This window comes from Vigna umbellata, chromosome 2 (assembly GCF_029865625.1).
Source record: "Vigna umbellata cultivar VRB3 chromosome 2, Vumbellata_1.0, whole genome shotgun sequence".
In the NCBI taxonomy this organism is placed as follows: domain Eukaryota; kingdom Viridiplantae; phylum Streptophyta; class Magnoliopsida; order Fabales; family Fabaceae; genus Vigna; species Vigna umbellata.
This window is the reverse complement of record NC_142166.1, coordinates 17,683,240-17,702,787: the sequence shown is the minus strand read 5'-3', so window position 1 is coordinate 17,702,787 and position 19,548 is coordinate 17,683,240. Positions and strand designations below refer to the sequence as shown.

General features: G+C 36.2%; 2 protein-coding genes and 1 pseudogene across 3 annotated transcripts; all 3 read left to right on the top strand.

Annotated features, from left to right (window-relative positions):
• Nucleotides 1-2,519: 2,519 nt before the first annotated feature.
• Nucleotides 2,520-7,430, top strand: LOC124847641 (putative inactive leucine-rich repeat receptor-like protein kinase At3g03770). Of its 2 annotated transcripts, none has more exons than XM_047325183.2 (8): nucleotides 2,520-2,848; nucleotides 3,231-4,668; nucleotides 4,959-5,071; nucleotides 5,240-5,480; nucleotides 6,204-6,415; nucleotides 6,507-6,532; nucleotides 6,654-6,765; nucleotides 6,971-7,430. In XM_047325183.2, exons 1-8 carry the CDS (start codon nucleotides 2,834-2,836, stop codon nucleotides 7,169-7,171), a joined length of 2,358 nt encoding a protein of 785 aa, XP_047181139.1. In that variant the 5' UTR covers nucleotides 2,520-2,833; the 3' UTR covers nucleotides 7,172-7,430. The 2 variants fall into 2 exon arrangements, with proteins under 2 accessions (XP_047181139.1, XP_047181138.1); XM_047325182.2 differs by having other exon boundaries at nucleotides 4,938-5,071.
• A 9,698-nt stretch (nucleotides 7,431-17,128) lies between these two features.
• On the top strand, nucleotides 17,129-17,741 carry LOC148203534 (uncharacterized). Its single transcript, XM_088107639.1, has 3 exons — nucleotides 17,129-17,462; nucleotides 17,553-17,696; nucleotides 17,728-17,741. Exons 1-3 carry the CDS (start codon nucleotides 17,144-17,146, stop codon nucleotides 17,739-17,741), a joined length of 477 nt encoding a protein of 158 aa, XP_087963765.1. The 5' UTR covers nucleotides 17,129-17,143.
• Nucleotides 17,742-18,285: 544 nt separating this feature from the next.
• Nucleotides 18,286-19,273, top strand: LOC148203533 (secreted RxLR effector protein 161 pseudogene; annotated as a pseudogene).
• Nucleotides 19,274-19,548: the final 275 nt, after the last annotated feature.

Sequence of the window (19,548 nt, the reverse complement as noted above, 5' to 3'; positions counted from 1 at the left end):
AATCACATATAAATTGAAGGTTGAAAGAAAGATGAAAGACTTTAGTTTTTGGTGGCAGAGGAAATGAAAAAGCCAAACACATGTCAGAAGTCATTGTCTAACACCATGCATAAAATTTGTATATTCTTCAACATCATCATTCTATTTTTCATGTTTTTTATTTAATAATTTTGAATTCATGTTTGATTTGTAGATGGCAACCATTAAATAAACTTTTGGGACAGAGGAGTACAGTACAGGGTACCCACGCCTTAATGCATTGTCGTTGTTACATCACCAGTAACACTTTGGAAAATTATTATACTTTTTTGTTTATCTCTTTCACTTATTCAAATAAATTCATTTTTACTATTTTTTTTTTCATTTTCTCTTTTTTTTCTCAATAAAATGAAGAAAAAAAGAAAACTATTTGTCTTACGTAGGATGAGTATGTGCATTTGATTGGTTAATGACAGGGTGTGAAGACAAGTTGGAAGGACAAAGACATGGATGATGCATCTTATCATAGCCCCACACATCATCTATATTTACCATCTCTATTTCTCTTTCTACTTTCTAACTTATAATTTTCAATATAGTTTTTTCTATATGAAAAAAGAATAATATATATATATATATATATATATATATATATATATATATATATATATATCCCCCTATATATATATATATATATATATATATATATATATATATTTATATTTATATTTGTTTGTTAACTTGTAACCTCTTAAAGTTACCAGATTTTAATTCACAAAAAATTTATATTCATAAAAAAACATACCTTAAGCACAAGATTATTCTAATAATTTTTATTTTTAATTTAAAATAAAAAAATAAAATTATTCAAATATTTTTAACTTTAAAATTTAGAATCTATAATATATCAATATAACTTTATATATATATAATATATATATATATATATATATATAATTATTATAGAATTAAAATTATTATATTGTGTCTAAATAATGCCTTTTTTATATAAATAAGTTAATTAATTTAACTTTCATTTATAAATAATAATATAAATGATTTAATGTTTTATTTTTATAATAAATACAGTTTGTTGCCAATATTTTTACTGTAGATTTAATATGATTGATCATATTTTATATTTTTTTAATTTTTTTAATAAGATTTCATATAACAAAGAATTAATAAATTTAAGAGATTTATCATCATCTTAGTTAAAATAATATTTTGTATCCGGATAGTTAAAAATCGGACAATTGACCATCTAACAACAAAAAACTTAAAAGTCGTAATTAATTGACAATTATTCTAAATAATAATAATTATTAATAGACAGTTAATGAAAATAATTAAAATCATTAATTATAATTAATAAAAATTATAAAAGTTATTAATTGATAATTAATAAAAATTATAGAAGTCACTAATAAATAATTTATAAAATTATAAAAGTTATTAATTGATAATTAATAGATCATACCTAATTATAAGTTAGTTATAAGGTTTATAAACATATGTTGGACATGGAAATAGGAAATAAAAGATGATCTTTTTTTACAACACATATTATATAATTATTGAGCAAAATTATTAAATTAAGTATCAAAATATTTTTTGCACTTAACTCTCAATTGTATCCAACGACTAGAAAAGATTCAGAAATTATTTAGCGATCAAAATCTGAAAACATAAAATTATTCGAATAAGGATGCTGATCCTTTACGCATCAATTTTCTTTATTATCCAAGACATATGAGTAATGTTTATTATGAAGATGTATGAAGAGTCATTTTATACAAACTATTAAAAAAATGTAAAAATTAAGTGATGCAGGATTATATATCTTTCATAACAGTAACGTTGTATAATAAAATATCTAAATTTCTTTCAATGAAATATTATTTTGGCATTCAAATTTTCAAACAAAGACAAGAAAATGTTTACATTTATCTCAATCAACCATCCATGTAAAATAGATTGAAAGGATGGTCTCATCATATTATTATTATTATTATTATTATTATTATTATTAGTAATAAATATTATTTACTCTAACTATAAAATCTCATAATTTTAGCATTAAAATAAAATGATGAGATAAAATAATAATTATATAACTTAATTAAAAAAATTAAACAGTATAAATATAATTAAAAATATAATTTTTAAATATTTAATAATATAACAAAATTGAATAGAAACCCAATTAAATTTAAAATATATAAACCCATATTCATCATCAATGATAATTTGATTGAATATCAACTAATCAAATGTTAAGTCTGTGATCAGTTTTCATCAACTAAATACTCAGAAATCTGAATGTCCAGTGCAGTTTCTTGCAGTTCCCTGAATCCCAAGTAATGCAAAAATCAGAAAATGGTAGCAAAGGTTACAAATGTAGACATAGTTCTACAATGATTGTGGGGCCCTTATAGCATGGCACCTCTAGTTTGTTAGATAGATACCACAGACACAAGTGTATATATAGTGTATCATATGGCCCATCACACCGTGTTTTATTTGTTTGTTTTCTGCTGTTAACACATAACAACTTATGATGATCTATTCCATGTTTATTGGCTAGAACATCTTACCCAAGAAGTCCTCAAATTTCACCAATATCCTTTTTTTGTAAAGAGTTGAATTAGAAACCATAAAAAGTTTGAACTTTAGCTGAAACAATATATTATGTAGATAGTCCTTTGTTTCTTCTCATCAGAACAGTTTCGTTTCCCTCCTCCTACTTTTCTCACAGAAGAACATTTCATATTACCCTTTTCCTCTGGCACTCCCATTATTGCTATTTGGTGGAGAGAGCACAGTGGGAAATAACACCATGTGGAAGCAGTAAATGCATTTACTTCAGGTACCCCACTTTCATATATCGGATTCTGAGCAAAGATCACTGCTTGATCTTTCTCTTGTTCAATACTGATTTACATCTGATTTTTAAGAGAAAGCTTTGTGCAGATGTTATTAATGTTGCTCTTTCTCTTTACCCTCATACTACTTTTCCTTCATTCATAGTCATAACCAAAGCTTATCTTGCTACATTCTGTTCATTAATGTTTGCACAACCAACTCTGTTGAACAATTGAAATGGTCAAAGATATTTAAGCTCATATGAGGTATCAGTGAATTACAACGTCTGTGCAAGTCATCTTCATCTTATTGTTAACATTATCTTTTTATGGGGTGGTTAAAAGTTTTCAATAATTTTAATGGGACTTGTTTTACATTTGTTTAAGGCAGGTTTTCCATTGGGTTGTTTACACGAGCAAGCTGCTCCTTGCTCCTTGATGCAGTGTCCAAAGAAGAGTAGAACTTTCCTCATGGGATTTCATGACTTTGTTTTGCTATTCTGTTCATTTTGGTGTGTCTTTTTTGTAAGTAGTTGCAGTGCTCAGATGCAGTCCTCTCAGACCCAAGTGCTTCTTCAGTTGAAAAAGCACTTGGAGTACCCAAGACAATTGGAAATATGGAGAGATCGTTGGACAGATCTTTGCTCTGTTTCTTCTTCTGGGCAAGTGAATGTCACATGCAAGGACAATTTTGTCACTGAGCTCTCCATCTTGGGTGATAAGCCAACCGAGGGTAGAGATTTTGATGGGTTTGCCATTCCAAATCAAACACTATCAGATAGCTTCTCCATGGACTCTTTTGTGGCTACAGTGGCAAGGTTAACCAGCCTGAGAGTGCTTAGTCTTGTCTCTTTGGGCATGTGGGGACCACTTCCTGATAGAATTCACAGACTCTATGCACTTGAACATCTGGATTTGAGTTTCAATTATCTTTATGGATCAATCCCTCCTAAGATTTGCACAATGGTGAACCTTCAAACTCTTGGATTGGGTGATAACTTCTTCAATGGAACAATCCCGAACGTGTTCAATTCATCAAGCAATCTCTCAGTTCTTAGTTTGAGGAATAACATGTTGAAGGGTCCATTTCCACCTTCAATCCTTAGTGTCACCTCTTTAAAAGACATTGACATGTCAAGCAATCAAATATCAGGGATGCTGCAAGATTTTAGTGCTTTGAGTAGCTTGGAACAGCTAGATTTAGGAGAAAACAAATTAGAGTCTTTCCTGCCAGCAATGCCAAAAGGGTTGATTAGTCTTTTCCTCGGAAGAAATTCCTTCTCAGGTGAAATTCCCAAGCGCTATGGTCAACTTAACAGGCTTCAGAAGCTTGATGTTTCCTTCAATGCACTCACTGGCACTGCTCCTGCTGAACTTTTCTCTCTGCCAAACATCAGTTACTTGAATTTGGCTTCCAACATGTTGAATGGACCACTGCAAAGTCACCTAAAATGTAGCAGCCAACTTACATTTGTTGACATATCATACAATAGGTTAGTGGGGGACTTACCTTCTTCACTGAGCACTAGATCAGATAATAGAGTCGTTAAGAGTGACGGAAACTGTTTATCTGGGGGAGTGCAGCATCAGCATTCAGTATCCTACTGCACAGAAGCTCATGTCAAGAAGAAATCATATAGAGTTGGAATTTTTGTTGGTGTCATTGTAGGAGTTCTTTTGATCTCTGTGGTTTTGGCTTTGACCATTGTCATAACTTGTAAGAAGTTCTTCCTTCAAGGTGTGTCAGAGCAGCACCTATTGCATAAAACAGTTCAAGATAGCAGCTACGCGGCAGGGTTCTCCTCTGAGCTTGTGACAAATGCAAGTACGTTTTCTTCATTCATAAATGGCCAAAACAAGGCTTTAAATTGTGATCACATTCGCAGTTTTGTCACAATGCTGAATATTGTAGGACAGTGTAGACAAATATAGCTGATGTAGATGCAATTGTTGTTGTTGCATTGCGATTGAATGAAAACTGTTTCTTAAAACCCTTAGATGAAAATATGGATATACTCATGCATATATGAAAAATTGTGGGACATGTACATTAACTTCATATTTTTGTTTTCCCTTTGGGCTTACTATTTTCAGGGTATATTTCTGAAATTGCAGAGTTAAGCAGAGAGGACCTCCCCACATGTAGGTCTTATTCTTTGGAAGAGCTAAAGGAAGCCACAAATAACTTTGATAACTCTACTTTTATGGGTGAAAATATATATGGGAAGGTAGTGTCCAAATCCTATTTTTAAAAGAAGAGTTAAATTGTTGAGAGTTGAGACTTGTTGAATGTGACATTTGGGTTTTGATGTTTGAAAAAACAACTAAGCTATAATGATCTATCTTTTCTTTTTGTCAGATGAGATACTAATGAAAATTTCTCCCAAATTTTGCAGCTTTACAGAGGAAAACTGCAGAGTGGGATACAGATTGTAATAAGGTCCCTGCCTGTGTCAAAAAAGTATTCAGTTAGAAATTTCAAACTGAGGTTGGATTTGCTTGCAAAGCTCCGTCACCCTCATTTGGTATCCCTTCTTGGTCACTGCATTGATGGTGTTGTAGGAGAGAATAATGAGACAAATGTCTTTCTAATTTATGAATATGTGCCAAATGGGACTTTTCAAACGTATCTCTCTGGTAAGAGTATACTGTTTCTTTCACTTTCTTAATGGTTACTAAAATCCCAAGTCATTTAAGCTAGTATCATCATCATCATACAAGCGTCTAAAAGCAGAACATCAGTCAAATAAACTGCTATATTCAACTACATGAAGGAACTTCTAAATTCTAATTGTTGAATCCACCGATTCTTGTCTTAAAATATGTGAATCTGAAACTCTTTCATTAGTCAATACTAGCACTAACTTCCGTGTAGTATGGCATTTCACCTGCCATGTCTGGAACATAACTTCATTTCTTAATTAAGAAAAGGTGACCGAATATCAAAGTACGAGCCATAAACTATACATTAAAGTAGTGGTTTTCACATGAATGACATTATTCTGACAAGTAAATGCAGAAGTTTACAAGAAATATGAAATATCCTCCTTGTATTGTAGCAGAGTGTGGTGTATCTCTGATGGGAAATGGGGTTTAATATTATGGCTTTCTTTTCTTGTTTTCTGTCAATACCATGTGGTAGCTGTGCTAAGTGGATAATGGCATCTTGGAATATTAAAATAGCTTTAGAATCCATTCGAAGAGTGAAACAAGCTTGGTTTTCCAACTTGCATTCAGACCCTCAAATTGAAATATAATATGCATTAGAAAGTTGAAAGTAAATCTCTGGTCCCCACCAACTAGTTTGTGAAGCTGTTTATACTGAGAACTAAATTTAAGTGTGACAAATTGCATGTGCAGGACATAGTTCTGGCAAGGTTTTCAACTGGTCTGAGCGATTATCAGTACTAATCAACATTGCTAAGGCTGTCCACTTCCTACACACTGGCATGATACCTGGTTTCTTCAAAAATCGACTTAAGAGTGACAATATCTTGCTGAGTGAGAATTGGATGGCAAAGTTGAGTGACTATGGATTGTCCATTATATCAGAAGAAGCTGATGCATGTGGGGTATGATTGCACTCTTTTTTTTTTCTTTTTTTTTCCCTTTATTTGTGTTCTTGAAAGACCTTGTTTATGTCTTGTTTTTTCTATTTTGTAGGTAAAAGGAGAAAGTCCTAATTCGTGGTAAGAATTCCCAGATATCATATGCCTTTTTTTCTTTTCTTTTCTTTTCATAATCCTTTCAAGATCCAATGTCCTCTCTCTCAACATTCTTTGAGGTTTATGTGTCATGATGTTTTTTCAGGCAAATGAAAATGTTAGAGGATGATGTGTATAGCTTTGGATTCATACTACTGGAGGCACTGGTTGGACCTTCAGTATCAGCTGAAAGAGTAACAGCTGTGTCGAATGTAATGGTATGCACAAAAGATGTTCAGATAACATATTATCTTCCAATCACAAGCCATAATGAAATGCCCTACAATACCATCACTACAAGTCTTACACAAAATGTTTGGAAACGATTAAACCTTGAGAAATAACTGCTTATTTTCAAAAGCTTTCATAAAATTTATATAATTTTTTACCAAGGTAGGTAATTTAGCACACTCAATTTTGCAGGCAACTTTCAATAGTCAGGATGGGTGGAAAGGGATTGTGGACCCAGTTGTGCAAGCTACTTGCTCAAAAGAATCTCTTTTTGTTGTGATTTCCATAACAAATAAATGCATATCTCCTGAGTCATGGAACCGACCATCCATTGAGGATGTTCTTTGGAACCTTCAGTATGCTTCTCAAATTCAGGCAACAGATGATGGATGATGAGGATCACAGAATTTGACACTCAGCATAAGTGACAGTGACTTACTGAGAATTCTGGACTTTTCAAATTGGTCCGATAGATAACAACTCTTTCAACATTTCATCTTTTGGATTTCTTAGAAGGATAGGAAAGAATTGGCTGCATAGTCCAATTCTGACAATTTTCATCAACCAAGTACTTTGATCTGTATATTATCATTATTATTATTATTATTATTATTAATAATTATTATTATTAATAATTATTATTATAAGGTTATTTATAGTCCTCTAAATCAAACTGGTGCACCCTTACCACTTTGTAGAATTGATTAAGGTAGTTTGAGTCTTTAGATGAAGGATGGGAACGATGTCTATCCGCTACTCACCCATCTAAAATTTTGTTCTGTTACAAAAGAATTATACATAAAATTTATGTCAAATCATTCAATAAAATATTAATACAATAAATTTAGTCTTTTTAAAAAAAATTAAATGGATTGTGTCAAAATATAAATTTTGAAAATTAATTTTTTATAAAATAAAAATATATGAAATCAGATTTTAAATAATTATTCTATGATTAATATTTATTTCACTAATAATTTTACTTTAATCACTTAAATTTACAAATGAAATTTATAATTACATTCATGATCATATACCATTATATCTATACCCATCTTTATTAATAGGACCGCGATATTCCAACAACGCATATTTAACACTGTTTTGACAACGCCACGTGTCGTTGTTTGATTGGTTTGTTTTAAAAATAAATTTTTTTTAAAACCTATGAAACGGAAGTCTGTAACCCTTATTTTTACTGAAATTCCGAAAATAGCCCTTTCTCTGTTCCATTGGAAACGAAGGTGCGTTCTCTTGGAAGGTCGAAGGTCGCGTTTCGTGGCGCTTCACTTTGTTCTGTGTGCGTGGTGTTGTCTCCGTCCAGTTTCGTTTCCTGTTATCGTGCGGAATGGCAAGTTCTGGTGACGATTGTCCGACGACGAAGGTAAGTGGTTTTCCATTCCATGTCGTAGCCTAGTTATTCGGTTTGGGCATCTCGTATCATGCTTATTTAGTTTGGGTTAAGGTTTGGGGTTCGTATCCTTGTGTTGTGGTTCTTGGGTTATTGGGTTTCGTTGTTTTGATGAATTTATTTTGGTTTATGCAGTTGAGTGTTCGTCACTCTTTTTCGACAAAGTATATATGTACTTTGAACGAACGCTTGACAGACGAGAAAGGATGCTAAACCAAGAGGAAAGAAGAAACAAAAAAGAATTCGCAGAGAAACTTTTATGCGTGCCTTAGAGGAACAAGAATTTCTAATTGAAGAACTTAAAAGGAGGGTTGCAAATTTGGAGGCACAATTGGCTGAAGAGAAGGCAAGAAGGCAAAATAAAGATGACGTTGGACAAAGTGTGCCTCATACAGAACCATCCGTGAACACTGGTTTTGTATCCCCTACTGACATTGACGGAAATAAACAACCTTTGAAGACGTATGTTAGGGTTGGATCACGAAGGCGTTACAAGGGAAGAGCACTTAGGACTCTATACACCGGAACCGTAGTGCTTAGAATAAAAAATGAGTGATCTGTGTATTTTAGTTGATGGAAAATGTTATTTGGAAAGTAATGATAATTGTAATCATTGTAAATAGATTAAGAAAACAAAGTTTAATGTATCCGATTTAGTGCAATGAAATAAAATTTGAGTTTTGGTTTGAATTGGTCTCATATTTTATTTATTCACTACCATTGTTATTATGAGTTGTGAGTTTGTGGATTTCAGAATGTGGTCATTTTTTTTGTCTCGTAAGTTGCAGGCTTGTTTGTAAGATGTTGGTGTTTGAGTGGTCATTTTGGATAACATGGTGACGAATGTCAAAACCAGTTAATTTGAAGGACAATTTCAGTGGTGGGAGAGGGTGGTTGGTGATGTGAGTCCAAGGAGTGTGGGGTGACCCCTGATCAGTTGGAGGAGCAAGCTCTGCAAGGGATGAGTGAGGGTGTTGAAAAAAGGGTCTGGTAATCGTTTACAACATCCTTGTAAACGATTACCCGAGAGAAAACTGGATTTTGTACAGAAAGCCCAACACAGGTAGTCAGTCAGGTTAACAGGGGTCACCATTGGCCAAAAAACTGACTTTTAGGCAGTTCTGCACCTGTCTGAGGCTGGTCCAGGTGTTTCAGTGGTGGGAGAGGGTGGTTGGTGATGTGATGTGAGTCCAAGGAGTGTGGGGTCACCCCTCATCAGTTGGAGGAGCAAGCTCTGCAAGGGATGAGTGAGGGTGTTCAAAAAAGGGTATGGTAATCGTTTACAGCATCCTGGTAAACGATTACCCGAGACAAAACTAGATTTTGTACAGAAAGTCCAACACAGGTAGTCAGTCAGGTGAACAGGGGTCACCATTGGCCAAAAAGGTGACTTTTAGGCAGTTCTGCACCTGTCTGAGGCTGGTCCAGGTGTTTTAGTGGTGGGAGAGGGTGGTTGGTGATGTGATGTGTGTCCAAGGAGTGTGGGGTGACCCCTCATCAGTTGGAGGAGCAACCTCTGCAAGGGATGAGTGAGGGTGTTGAAAAAAGGGTCTGGTAATCGTTTACAGCATCCCTGTAAACGATTACCCGAGACAAAACTGGATTTTGTACAGAAAGTCCAACACAGGTACTCAGTCAGGTGAACTGGGGTCACCATTGGCCAAAAAGGTGAGTTTTAAGCACTTTTGCACTTTTCTTAGGCTGGTCCTGGTGTTTTAGTGGTGGGAAGTGATGTTTTGGCACCCCATGATGGAGGAAAAAAACAATGTTTATGAGATGAGCAACTTGGGTGAGATAACATGCTGTCAACTTTGACCTTTACTGACTATTTTACTGATAACTTTTCCCACCGACCTCCAAATGATGTGATTCTTTTTTTATTAGAAACTAGACTCAAAAATTTTTCCAATGACTACTAATTTGTATTTTTTGGACATCTGAGTTGGTACAGTTTATTCTTTCAAGTTAGCGTTTCATATATTTTTGCCAACTCTGACCTTTGCTTGTTCTTTTGCTCATAACTTTCTCCACCGAACTCCAAATGAGTTGATTCTTGTTTTGTTAGAATCTATACTCAAAGACCTTTCAAATTATGCCTTAGAAATCAAGTTTACACCTTTTTTGACACTGTAATCGATTACAAGGACACTGTAAACGATTACCCGAGACAAAACTGGATTTTGTACAGAAAGTCCAACACAGGTACTCAGTCAGATGAACTGGGGTCACCATTGGCCAAAAAGGTGAGTTTTAAGCACTTTTGCACTTTTCTTAGGCTGGTCCTGGTGTTTCAGTGGTGGGAAGTGATGTTTTGGCACCCCATGATGGAGGAAAAAAACAATGTTTATGAGATGAGCAACTTGGATGAGATAACATGCTGTCAACTTTGACCTTTGCTGGCTATTTTACTGATAACTTTTCCCACCGACCTCCAAATGATGTGATTCTTTTTTTATTAGAAACTAGACTCAAAAATCTTTCCAATGACTACTAATTTGTATTTTTTGGACATCTGAGTTGGTACAGTTTATTCTTTCAAGTTAGCGTTTCATATATTTTTGCCAACTCTGACCTTTGCTTGTTCTTTTGCTCATAACTTTCTCCACCGAACTCCAAATGAGTTGATTCTTGTTTTGTTAGAATCTATACTCAAAGACCTTTCAAATTATGCCTTAGAAATCATGTTTACACCTTTTTTGACACTGTAATCGATTACAAGGACACTGTAAACGATTACCATAGTGTTTTTTCTGCAGATTGGGTCTGCACTTGTCCAACTTGGTCCCTTCAGTAAGAATGGCTTCTTCCCCACTTCTTGGGGTCACCTCCCATCACCTACCACCCTCTACCACCAGTCAAACACCAACACCAAGTAAATACAAGTGGACTTGTGCTTTAAATTAACAGTTTTTGCCAATGATCACCCAGGACACTACAATTGACTACTTTAGTTCAACTTTCTGTACAAAACAGTGATTTCCCTCGTGTAATCGTTTACGAGGCCACTGTAAACGATTACGACAATGTTTTTTCTGCAGATTAGCTCTGCACTTGTCCAACTTGGTCCCCTCAGTAAGAATGACTTCTTCCCCACTTCTTGGGGTCATCAAACATAACCTCCCAACCAGTAATGACCCTTAAATTCACTTGTATGGTTTTTTGGTCAACAAATCCCTTGCAGAGCTTGCTCCTCCAACTGATGAGGGGTCACCCCACAGTCCTTGGACTCACATCACATCACCAACCACCCTCTCCCACCACTGAAACACCTGTACCAGCCTCAGACAGGTGCAAATTTGCATAAAAGTCACCTTTTTTTCCAATGGTGACCCCTGTTCACCTGACTGACTACCTGTGTTGGATTTTCTGTACAAAATCCAGTTTTCTCTCGGGTAATCGTTTACAAGGATTCTGTAAACGATTACCAGACCCTTTTTTGAACACCCTCACTCATCCCTTGCAGAGCTTGCTCCTCCAACTGATGAGGGGTCACCCCATACTCCTTGGACTCACATCACATCACCAACCACCCTCTCCCACCACTGAAACACCTGGACCAGCCTCAGACAGGTGCAGAAGTGCCTAAAACTCAGCTTTTTTTCTAATGGTGACCCTTGTTCACCTGACTGACTACCTGTGTTGGACTTTCTGTACAAAATCCAGTTTTGTCTCGGGTAATCGTTTACACGGATGCTGTAAACGATTACCAAACCCTTTTTTGAACACTCTGAGTCATCCCTTGCAGAGCTTGCTCCTCCAACTAATGAGGGGTCACCCCACACTCCTTGGACTCACATCACATCACCAACCACCCTCTCCCATCACTGAAACACCTGGACCAGCCTCAGACAGGTGCACAACTGCCTAAAACAGGTGCACAACTACCTAAAACTCAGCTTTTTTTCCAATGGTGACCCCTGTTCACCTGGCTGACTACCTGTGTTGGACTTTATGTACAAAATCCAATTTTCTCTCAGGTAATCGTTTACCAGGATTCTGTAAACGATTACCAGACCATTTTTTCAACACTCTGACTCATCCCTTGCACTACTTCATCCCCCTACTCATCACGGGTCACTCCACACTTCTTGCGTTTACATCAATGACCAACACCCATCTCCCCACTCAGAATTTGATCAACTCCTTCCCATTAATTACCATTAATTTTACTGAAAATGGTCTCGTACTTTTCAAATTCTTTTTATAATGCTGCGTTCATTTTTCAATCACTACTTTTGTCATTATAAGTGAGATTAACACAAAGTAAAAATGATAGAGCGAGACAACGACAGCGAAGATGGAAGCTTCGAAGACGAACGACAGAGCGAGAGAGCGAGACACAAGATGGAAGGGTTGAACGAACTTCTTTCCCACCCTAAACCGCCCAAACCCAATTCTTTAAATTTTACCCTGGAAATCCCAAAATACCCCTCGCCCCGTAACCCTTTCTCGGTTTTATTTTCAAATTATTTATCCAATGCAGAACTGACACGTGGCGTTGTTAAATGTGTGTCAAAATTTCGTTGTCCAAATAACATTTTCCTTATTAATAATATGATAATTAAATATCGGTACTGAATACCGGTCACTATTCATTAAAAATATCGATTTAATATTTATCACATACTTTATTTATTTCTGGCCATCTCTGGGTGTTTTTTTTTTCTATTTCTATTTGAGATGATGGAATAAGAAGATAAGCAAGTACTCATTTAAAGAGTATACAACTTTTAGTTCTTTATTTAATAAAAAAGTAACAACATATTTTTAAGAAAGAATGTGAACAATTAGAAAGAAAATTCAAATATTATTTTTTTAGACGAAAAAAAATTTAATTATTATTATTTTGTTAAAGTTAATGATAAATATATAATATATAGTTAATAGTTGAGAAGGGTGAGTTGACACCACAATTTATTAAAATTAGGAAAGCAAAAAAAAATACCTTTCAATTTTTTTTCTCAATTTTTTTTTAAAATATATTTTTTGAAACAAATAATATTATTATGTCATCAATTGATTAAAATCAACCGTGTAGACAAATGTTAAAATAAATATATAAAATTTAATCATCTAAGTATATACATGATATGTATTAAGGATGTTTCACTTTATTACGACAGAAGATACTCGAGAGAATATTAATACAATTGCATGAAGATTTGATGGAGGAGGAAGTACCAACTTTACAAGGAAGAGATATCGCTAAAGCGTTAAGTTGGTTAGCCAATTTCCTTCTGAGACAATGCTAACCATTACATTAACAAATGAAGACTTCAACATCCATGATCCTGACCAGGAAGACCTATTGGTCGTAATGGCCACTTTTGCCAACTGGAGGGTGCATAAGATACCCATCGAGCAAGGGAGCTCGAAAGATGTTTTGTACTCGTCCACATTTCAAAAGCTTAACATATTGGCTTCATGGGTAAAATCTTATTCTAATCCATTGATAGGTTTTGCAAGAGAGAGAATTCACACACGAGGATATGTTGATCTTCTTATGATGTTTGGAACACCAGAATCTCTCCAAACATTGGAGGCTCGATATATTCTAGTGGAGGCTGATACATCTTACAATTCACTCATAGACCGAAAAACACTTAATCGGCTTAGCGTTATTGTTTCTACCCCCATGTGGTGAAGTTCCCAGTAGATAATGGAGACATTATCACTATAAGAACAAACCCCAAAGAGGCCTGAAAATGTTATGTTAAGCGTGAAAGTGGAACCCTACTCTACCATAGGTCTTGACAACATTAACACATTCGAAGATTTACAACTTCCCCAAACAATTAAGGAAGACTGATGGTAACCTCCTTAGCTAGGTTGGATCAAAGCTTAGAAAGAAGCAAGGAGATGGTCCCTTGGAGTACTATGGTGCGAAAGATTGTGGGAACGAAAGTTCTAAGGTGGCTCATACGGTGGTGGGGATGAGATAAGCTCATGGCTTTGGTGACAATATGGTGGTGTTGTGATATTTGGTGGCTCAAACAGATGTCGGCCAGCTCAATGAGGAAGGTGACTAGAGAGGCCTCTAGGGTTGCTCTAGTCTTGATCAAGGAGAAGTAACGTGGCCAAATTTGGGCATCATAACCTTACTCAAATTCCAAAATGATTACAAGGGTGGAGATAACTCTTTATATAGGCAAGGGTGTCTCCTAAAACCTTAAAATTAAAGTTAACCCAAAAGAGCAAAGCTTGGCCGAGAATTTGAAGGCCCTCTAGGGTGGAGACAAGTGTCCAAATTCTCTCCAATGGTAGAAGGACATGCAGCCACTCATAAAATAAAACCTTTCTAATCCCAGAGTGTCATGTGGCCACGACTAAAGGCAAATCCTCTTTAATAGAAGCATGACTGATGAATGCATATTTATGCCATCATTTAGCCTTGTTAGGATATTTATCCTATTTTATCATGATTATATTGTGTCTAGGGTTATCCTATTTATCATGTACTTGTGTATCAATTTATTCTTATAAATAGAAGATTGTCAGAGGGATCAATTAAGCCCTCTAGAATTATTTTATAGCTTCAATCTTAAGTTGGTATCAGAGCGGGTCGATCCCGCTCTGGTTTCTGTCTCGTAATATATATCTGTCCGGCGCCATAGTTCTTCGTCGCCCGCCACCGTCCGTCGCTGCCCGCCGCCGACCACCGTCCACCATCGGCCACCGTCGTCCGTCACCGGCCATCGTCATCTGTCGTCGGCCACCGTCCAGCCACCGTCGTCCGTCGCCAGCCACCGTCGTCCGTCGCCGGCCACCGTCGTCCATCACTGTCACAGTTTCCTTCGTCTAAACCCTTAGGGTTTTCTTGTTCCTCACTAATATTATTCGTCTTCTTCATAAATGACGTCTGGCAGTACTCTTTCCTTCTCTAGAAGTCCATCAATTACCTCCGAGAAGCTAAATGGAAAAAATTATCTATCATGGTCTGTTGTAGTTGAAATGTGGTTCCTTGGCCAAGGGCATTATGACCACCTTGAGCGAGATGGAAGCCATGTGCCTACTGAAAAAGCTGATCTTTGGAAACAAGCAGATTTCCAGTTGTGTGCCCTGTTATGACAATCAGTGGAACCCAAACTTCTTGTATCTTTGAGGGCTTTCAAACTTGTCACTCCTTTTGGAAGAAAGCCCAAATCATTTATGCCAACGATATTCAACGTCTCTATGACACTACGAACAAGCTTGCATCTCTTAAAATGGCAGACCATGATATGGTGTCCTTCATGGCTGGAGCCCAATCTGCTGTCGAAGAACTTAGGATGCTTTTGGAAGTAGACTTATTAGAGGATATCAAAAAGAAACTAGACAAATTTTACATGGTGTTGATCCTTCGTGCCCTACATCCCGATTTTGATAATCTCAGAGATCAACTTCTAACTAGTCATGATGTCCCCTCTATGGAAACATTGACCACTCGCCTTCTGCGTGTCCCGGTATCTCAAACTCAAGAAGCGCATGAACTAGTGGAACCATCTGTCATGGTTGCCACACGAGGAAGAGGAGGACGTGACACTAGAGGAGGGGGACGAGGAGGTCGAGGACGTCCTCAATGCACATACTGTAAAAGGATGGGTCATACTCAAGAGAATTGCCACTCCTTACATGGTTTCCCTTCCAAAACCGCCAATATTTCGAAGACTGAAACTTCCACTTCGAAGACTGAAACCTCAACTTTTATGTTTTCTGAGGATGAATATCAAGAGTATTTAAGGTTAAAGTCTAACAGCTTGGCACAACCATCTCAATCTCCCAATACATCAACAGCCTGCGTTTCTCAATCTATGGAAGGTCAAAATTCATGGGTAATTGACTCAGGTGCTTCTGATCACATTTCTGGTAATACCTCTTTGTTCTCATCTATTTCCTTTCGAGAAAAACCTCATGTCATAACCCTTGCAAATGGATCTAAAACTTATTCCAAAGGAGTCGGTCATGTTTCTTTCTCTCCCTCCCTCAATCTCAACTCAGTCCTTTTTGTCCATAATTGTCCTTTTAATTTAATTTCCTTAAGCCAGTTGACTAAAATGTTAAATTGTTCAATAACCTTTGATCATAAATTTTTTGTTATATATGAGCGTGGTTCGGGGAGACAGATTGGAGAAGGATATGAAGCTGGCGGATTATACCATTTTGGATCTCGTCCAAGGGTGTCCTGTGTTGCTGCTCCTAATCCTAAAGTGCTACATGATCGACTTGGCCATCCTCATTTGTCCAAATTAAAAAAGATGTGTCCTGAACTTAGTGGTCTCCAAACCTTAGAATGTGAGTCATGTCAATTAGGAAAACATGTTAGATCTTCCTTTCCTAAAAGGTCTCAATCAATATGTAATTCTAGTTTTTCCATCATCCATTCTGATATATGGGGACCTAGTCGTATCTCCTCCTTTGGTTTTAGATATTTTGTTACCTTTATTGATGAATATTCAAGATGTACTTGGGTTTATCTTATGAAAAATCATTCTGAATTGTTAGCTATCTTTACATCCTTTTTGAATGAAATCAAGAATCAATTTGGTCAAGTAATCAAAATATTAAGAAGTGATAATGCAAAAGAGTATTTCTCATCCTCCTTTTCTGCCATCTTGAGTTCCCATGGTATCTTACATCAGTCTACTTGTCCTCATACACCACAGCAAAATGGTATAGCAGAACGAAAAAATAGACACTTGGTTGAAACTGCTCGTACCCTTTTGCTTGGTGCCCATATTCGTGTCCATCACTAGGGGATGCCATCTTAACTGCATGTTATATTATTAATAGGATGCCCTCCTCCTCTCTTGATAATAAAGTCCCTTTCTCCATTTTGTTTCCTAATGATCCTCTCTTTCATACATCTCTCCAAGTGTTTGGCTGTGTATGTTTTGTTCATGACATGTGTCTTCTTAGGCTATTCTCGACTTCAAAAAGGATATCGGTGTTACTCTCCTGAAACTAAGAAGTATTACATGTCTGCCAATGTCACATTCTTTGAACATACTCCTTACTTCTCTCCATCTGTTCAGGATGTTTCTATCCTCCAGCAAGTCCTTCCTATTCCAATGGCTGAGTCAAATAGCTCCACTATCTCTGTCATTCCAAGTCTTGATCACAATCCTTCTACACTTATTTCTCCAAATATTGAGATCATCCCACACAAGGCCCCAATGGATAGTCCACCTCTCCAAGACAATGGTGAATCTCCTACTTCAGATTCTTCTCCCTTGTCACCTCCTCCCACGCCTCCTGGTGCAAATGATTCAGCATGGCCTATTTCCCTCAGAAAAGGTACTCGTTCCACTCGGAACCCTTATCCCATTTATAATTTTTTAAGCTATCATCGATTGTCGCCCTCCTATTTTTCTCTTTTATCCTCAGTGTCCTCTGTTGTTATACCCAAGAATGTGAAAGAAGCACTTGATCATCCTGGATGGCGACAAGCTATGATTGCAGAAATGCAGGCTCTTGACCACAGTAATACTTGGGAACTGGTGCCCCTTCCCCCAGGAAAAAAGGCGGTTGGTTGTCGATGGGTGTATGCAGTTAAACTCAGGTTTATGGTCTTGATTATTGTGACACTTTCTCTCCTGTAGCCAAGATGACTACTATTCGTCTCTTCTTTGCCATGACAGCCATTCGTCACTGGCCACTTCATCAATTGGATATCAAGAATGTCTTCCTACATGGTGATCTTGAGGAAGTTTATATGGAGCAACCTCCTGGGTTTGTTGCTCAGGGAGAGTCTGGTATGGTATGCAAATTACATCAATCTCTATATGGCCTCAAGCAATCCCCACGTGCTTGGTTTGGAAAGTTTAGCTCTATTGTTCAAAAATTTGGGCTAAAACGTAGTGAAGCAGACCATTCAGTTTTTTATTGTCATTCTTCTCTCGGGAAATGTGTTTACTTAATAGTATATGTTGATGATATTGTCATTACAAGAAATGATGTTGTTGGAATATCTCAACTAAAAGAGTACTTGTGTAGACATTTTCAAACCAAGGATCTTGAAAGTCTCAAATACTTCTTAGGCATTGAAGTAGCGTAATCAAAAGATGGAGTTGTAATCTCCCAAAGGAAGTATGCTCTTGATATATTACAAGAAACAAACATGATTGATTGTAGACCGGTAGACAGTCCCATGGACCCAAACCAGAAATTGAGGAAAAAAGAAGGTGAATTCTTCTCCGATCTAGAGAGGTATAGAAGACTGGTTGGAAAACTGATTTATCTCACTATTACAAGGCCAGATCTATCCTTTGCAGTTGGAGTGGTTAGTCAGTTCATGTAGGCTCCATGTGTTGACCATTGGAATGCTCTCATTCACATTCTAAGGTATGTAAAGAAGGCTCCCGGGCAAGGATTGTTATATGAAGATAAAGGAAGCATTCAGGTCTCTGGGTATTGTGATGCAGATTGGGCAGGTTCACCTATTGATAGACGGTCTACTACAGGATATTGTGTTTTTCTAGGAGGAAACATTATTTCATGGAAAAGTAAGAAACATAATGTAGTAGCTCGATCAACCGCGGAAGCCGAGTATAGGGCAATGACATCACTAACATGTGAACTTATATGGGTGAAACAATTCCTTCAAGAGGTTAAATTTTGTGACATCCATACTATGAAGATGTATTGCGACAATCAAGCTGCTCTCCACATTGCATCAAATCCAGTGTTTCATGAGAGGACTAAACATATAGAAATTGATTGTCATTTTGTTCGTGAAAAGTTGTTGACCAAAGAAATATGTACTGAGTTTATTGGGTCAAACGATCAACTCGCAGATGTATTGACCAAGTCATTAAGGGGTCCTCGGATTGAGTTTATGTGTTCCAAGCTTGGTACATACAATTTGTATGCTCGAGCTTGAGGGGGAGTGTTAGGATATTTATCCTATTTTATCATCATTATAGTGTGTCAAGGGTTACCCTATTTATCATGATTATATTGTGTCTAAGATTACCCTATTTATCATGATTATATTGTGTCTAGGGTTACCCTATTTATCATGTACTTGTGTATCAATTTATTCTTATAAATAGAAGATTGTGAGAGGGATCAATTAAGCCCTCTAGAATTATTTTACAGTTTCAATCTTAAGTAGCCTTTAGTATTGGATTCTTAATTGGTTTTTATAATTTAATATAATATTTTAATTTGGATTTGTTATAATTGATTTTATTTAGCATGAGATACAAAAACATGTTAAAAATAACTTTTTAGATGCATAAATATTCTTTGGATATTTTGAGTTGTGTTAGTGCAGCTGCAGTTAAGTTGAGCTCATTGGTGTGTAAAAATAAATAGGTTAAAGTTTCATTACACCTTAAAGATAAATCCAAGAATAGAAAACAATCAAGACCACACGAAG

Coding starts and splice junctions, on each gene's coding strand:
- LOC124847641 (XM_047325182.2), top strand. Junction 5,481..6,203: donor TTTTCAAACGTATCTCTCTG/GTAAGAGTATAC, acceptor TTGCATGTGCAG/GACATAGTTCTGGCAAGGTT. Junction 6,416..6,506: donor AAGAAGCTGATGCATGTGGG/GTATGATTGCAC, acceptor TCTATTTTGTAG/GTAAAAGGAGAAAGTCCTAA.
- LOC148203534 (XM_088107639.1), top strand. CDS start 17,144: ATGTCTGCCAATGTCACATTCTTTGAACATACTCCTTACTTCTCTCCA. Junction 17,463..17,552: donor GCCTATTTCCCTCAGAAAAG/GTACTCGTTCCA, acceptor TTTTATCCTCAG/TGTCCTCTGTTGTTATACCC.